Below are 3,557 nucleotides of genomic sequence, written 5' to 3'. Positions count from 1 at the left end.
CAAACTATTTCCCTCTTCCAGGAGTTCCAGTCCCAGGGCCCTGTATAGATTGTATATATTTTTCTAGTATCACTGTAAATAAACATCACTTTTCGTAGCCTGAGTCTTGTGTCGTTCTGGGTCTCGTTACAACTGGGTTACCCGCACATACAACAGTACGTCGGCTTGGCCATTGGTATGTTTTGATTTACAAGGCTATTCTTGAGTTGACAGCACCTTATCTTTCATCATTGTTAACTTTAAACAATAGACCTACAGCCTCCAGTCAAGACTTTTTAAATTTTAGTGTTCCTCGTGTCAGAACAGAAAGGGGCAAGAAAGCCTTTAGCTTTTCTGCTCCAACCTCATGGAATAGTTTACAATCAAAGCTTAAACTTGGAACACTAGTATCGCTGAATGTATTTAATACATTTATAGATCGCTTTTTACTCAAATTGCAGAAGTGTATATGTTTTAATTGAGTCGTTTGTTATTTAAGTCTATGTTTATTCTGACTATGTGTTGTAACTGTGTTTTTTACCGAGTGTTTGTCTTTTTTCCCCCCCTCTCTCTGTATGCTGTCAGTCTTGGCCAGGTCTCTCTTGTATAAGAGATCTTTTGATCTCAATGGGACAAACCTGGTTAAATAAAGGTTATGATGATGATGATGATGAGGAGGAGCCTAATTAGGACAGAATAAAAGAACAGAGAGCATATTTCTCTCACAGCGGGACAAATAAATGTTTTCCATCAGCCCTAAAGACACCCACTTGAGCACTTAAGCTAAATTATGGTGAGCACTTAATGCAGTTTGATGGAGTATAAAGTAATGATAGTAAAGGAGCCTGGCTGGACTAGAAGTTTCACTGCTCACTGATATCGCATGGGTAAGCAGTATGCCGAAGTCTCCATCACTGAATGATTTGAATAGTGACTGTTTGTAGTTTTTGAGAAAAGTAAAATGGTAAATGGTAAATTGACTGTTCTTATACAGCGCATTCCTATCTTATTTCAAGATACTCAAAGCGCTTTACACTACAACCTGTGTTCTCATTTACCCATTCATACAGCACTCTACTAGACCTCTACAAAGATATTTGAACAAATCATTCTAAAGAGACTAATCAGTGTTTTAGATCACATTCATACACTGATGGGACACACATCAGAGGCTATGAGGGGTTCGGTGTCTTGCCCAGCGACACTTCAGCACGTGACTGCTGGTGGATTAGAACCCCCAACTCTTGCATTGGAGGACGACTGCTCTAACCACTCAGCCACAGCCGCCCATTAAGTGCTCTTTCTGGAATGGAGTTGAACAAGGAATGCAAGTAAACCTAAATGTTTTTGGTACAAGATACACCAGAAGTACTCTGTACTGAAGAACAGAGGTAGCTCGGAGCTACAGAGGAAGCCATTTTATCCACTGCCAGGCACATTGGTGGAGCCAGGGGTTGGTCAGTGGTGGAGCCAGGGGTTGGTCAGTGGTGGAGCCAGGGGTTGGTCAGTGGTGGAGCCAGGGGTTGGTCAGTGGTGGAGCCAGGAGTTGGTCAATGGTGCAGCCAGGGGTTAGGCAATGGTGGCCTTTGCCACCAAAGAATAATTTTCGGCCACCTGAAGGGCCACCCCAATCATTTGAAGAAACTATACTTTTATGCAAAATAAAAACTAAAACGCATAGTTTCTTTCAAATTGGCGATCCAATTTTTGATAGAGATCTTTCCTATTCCTACTGTAAAAGTAGCCACACACCAAAATGGTAGTCGGCATCTCATTTGATTTTCAAGTTATCCAGCACAAAACACAAATAAATGGATGGAGTATATCTCTAGGTCTTTTTCTTTGTTCTGCGACTGGAAACAACTGAAAATGTTAATTGACCATTGATTATAAGCATCTAAATGTGATTTATCTATGTGATTGGTGGTCAAGTCCTTTTGACTTAGTCTGTACCCATCATGGTTGAGGTTACAGTTTTACCTTTGGAACAAGCAGCAGACCCAGAGTTACCGTCACAGTCAGGTGAGTGTGAGCGAAGGTCAACATGAACATCCAGTCGGGGTGCAGTCCGGGAACCAGAGAGAACCTGAAAGAGAACAAGAGGAAAACTGAGGAAAATGTTATTTATTTTGCCAGCAGCTGTACAAAAACAACAGTGAAACAGCCATTAAAAAAAAAAATCTACCGTATTACATTTTCCTTCCACTGCTGGCTAAAAAAATATTAAATAAGTCCTGTTGGAGTCGGGCTCAAAGCTGATTTCAGTTCAGCTATAAAGACTGAACAAGCTAATGAGAAAAGAAAAGAATGCACTTTACTTTCTGCAAGTAAAATGGTAAATGGTAAATGGACTGTACTTATATAGTGCCTTTCTATCTTATTGAGATACACAAAGCGCTTTACACTACAATCTGTGCCCTCATTTACCCATTCATACAGCACTCTACTAGATCTCTACAAAGCTAATTGAACAAATAATTCTAAAGAGACTACTCAGTGCTTCAGATCACATTCATACAGTGATGGCACACACATCAGAGGCAACAAGGTGTTCAGTGTCTTGCCCAGGGGCACTTTGGCATGTGACTGCTGTGGGGTTCAAACACCCAACTCTTGCATTGGAGGACGACTGCTCTAAACACTCAGCCACAGCCGCAATTACACACCATCATTTACATAACAAGGCTCAATGTTCCTGTAATTTTAATGCACATTCATTCCACTTTTATTTCTACATGTTAGTCTCACTAAGCCCCGAGGATTCGTATACAAGCGAGACCCATTTTAAACAAAGAACACAAATGAGGTACAAATAACAATAGACAATCATAAAGTATAAAAGGCATATAAAATGAAAAAGTAAATAGAAGAAATGAAATAAAAACAAAACAAAAACAGCTACATTACAAAGCAATGTAAAATAATAAAAACAGGAACATGTCTGCATTGGCTTTTGCCATGAACTGAACAGATGTTTAAAGTCCCTTAGAGTGGTCACGGTTGAGCGCTTCAGATCTTTTGCAAGATATTCCAGGAAACAGGAGTGGAGTAAGAGAAGGCCCTTTTACCTAGTTTGGTCCGCAGTGAGGGGACACTGCAGGTAATTGTGTCTTGAGAACGCACGCTGTAGTTGCACTCACGGATACTCACGGCACACTTCCACATTTACTTTGATAACGCCAGTCATCTCACTTACATGAATGCTGAAAGCAACTGTTCACAAAAAGGCAGGGTTTCTAAAATTTTCCTGCAAAAAAAAGAATACTTAGCTTTTCAAGTTGAGTTTTGTTGCCCAACAATAATTGGGCAAAATGTGCAACAAATTGTTGCACATTTAATATCTTACCTATTATAGACATTTATTTGAATAACCTCCTCAGTTTGGAGAAACAAAGTTTTATTCTACCCAAATTTATGTGCTATAGGCTAAAATCAACTAAACAACGTTCCAACACCGACAAGAGTAGTGACTAAGCATCTAGAAACATCGTTTCACTGCTTCTCCTCACCCTGGTTGCCAGATTTCAGTCACGCTGTCCCGTTTTATCAAGGGTAGGTCCTGTGAGTTTAAACTATGG

The 3,557-nt window shown here is 40.1% G+C and overlaps 1 protein-coding gene across 1 annotated transcript in view; it reads right to left on the bottom strand.

Moving 5' to 3' along the window:
* gpr158b (G protein-coupled receptor 158b) overlaps positions 1-3,557 on the bottom strand; it is a 496,707-nt gene that overhangs the window by 70,563 nt on the left and 422,587 nt on the right. Inside the window, exon 9 of the mRNA XM_037682052.1 lies at positions 1,960-2,065. Within this exon, the coding sequence (XP_037537980.1) occupies positions 1,960-2,065 (106 nt within the window). The remainder of the gene's footprint in view (positions 1-1,959; positions 2,066-3,557) is intronic.

The sequence above is a fragment of the Nematolebias whitei genome, chromosome 9, assembly GCF_014905685.2.
Source record: "Nematolebias whitei isolate Nwh7 chromosome 9, NemWhi1, whole genome shotgun sequence".
Classification (NCBI taxonomy): domain Eukaryota; kingdom Metazoa; phylum Chordata; class Actinopteri; order Cyprinodontiformes; family Rivulidae; genus Nematolebias; species Nematolebias whitei.
The sequence above is the reverse complement of the archived record's forward strand: the minus strand, read 5'-3'. Positions and strand labels throughout refer to the sequence as shown.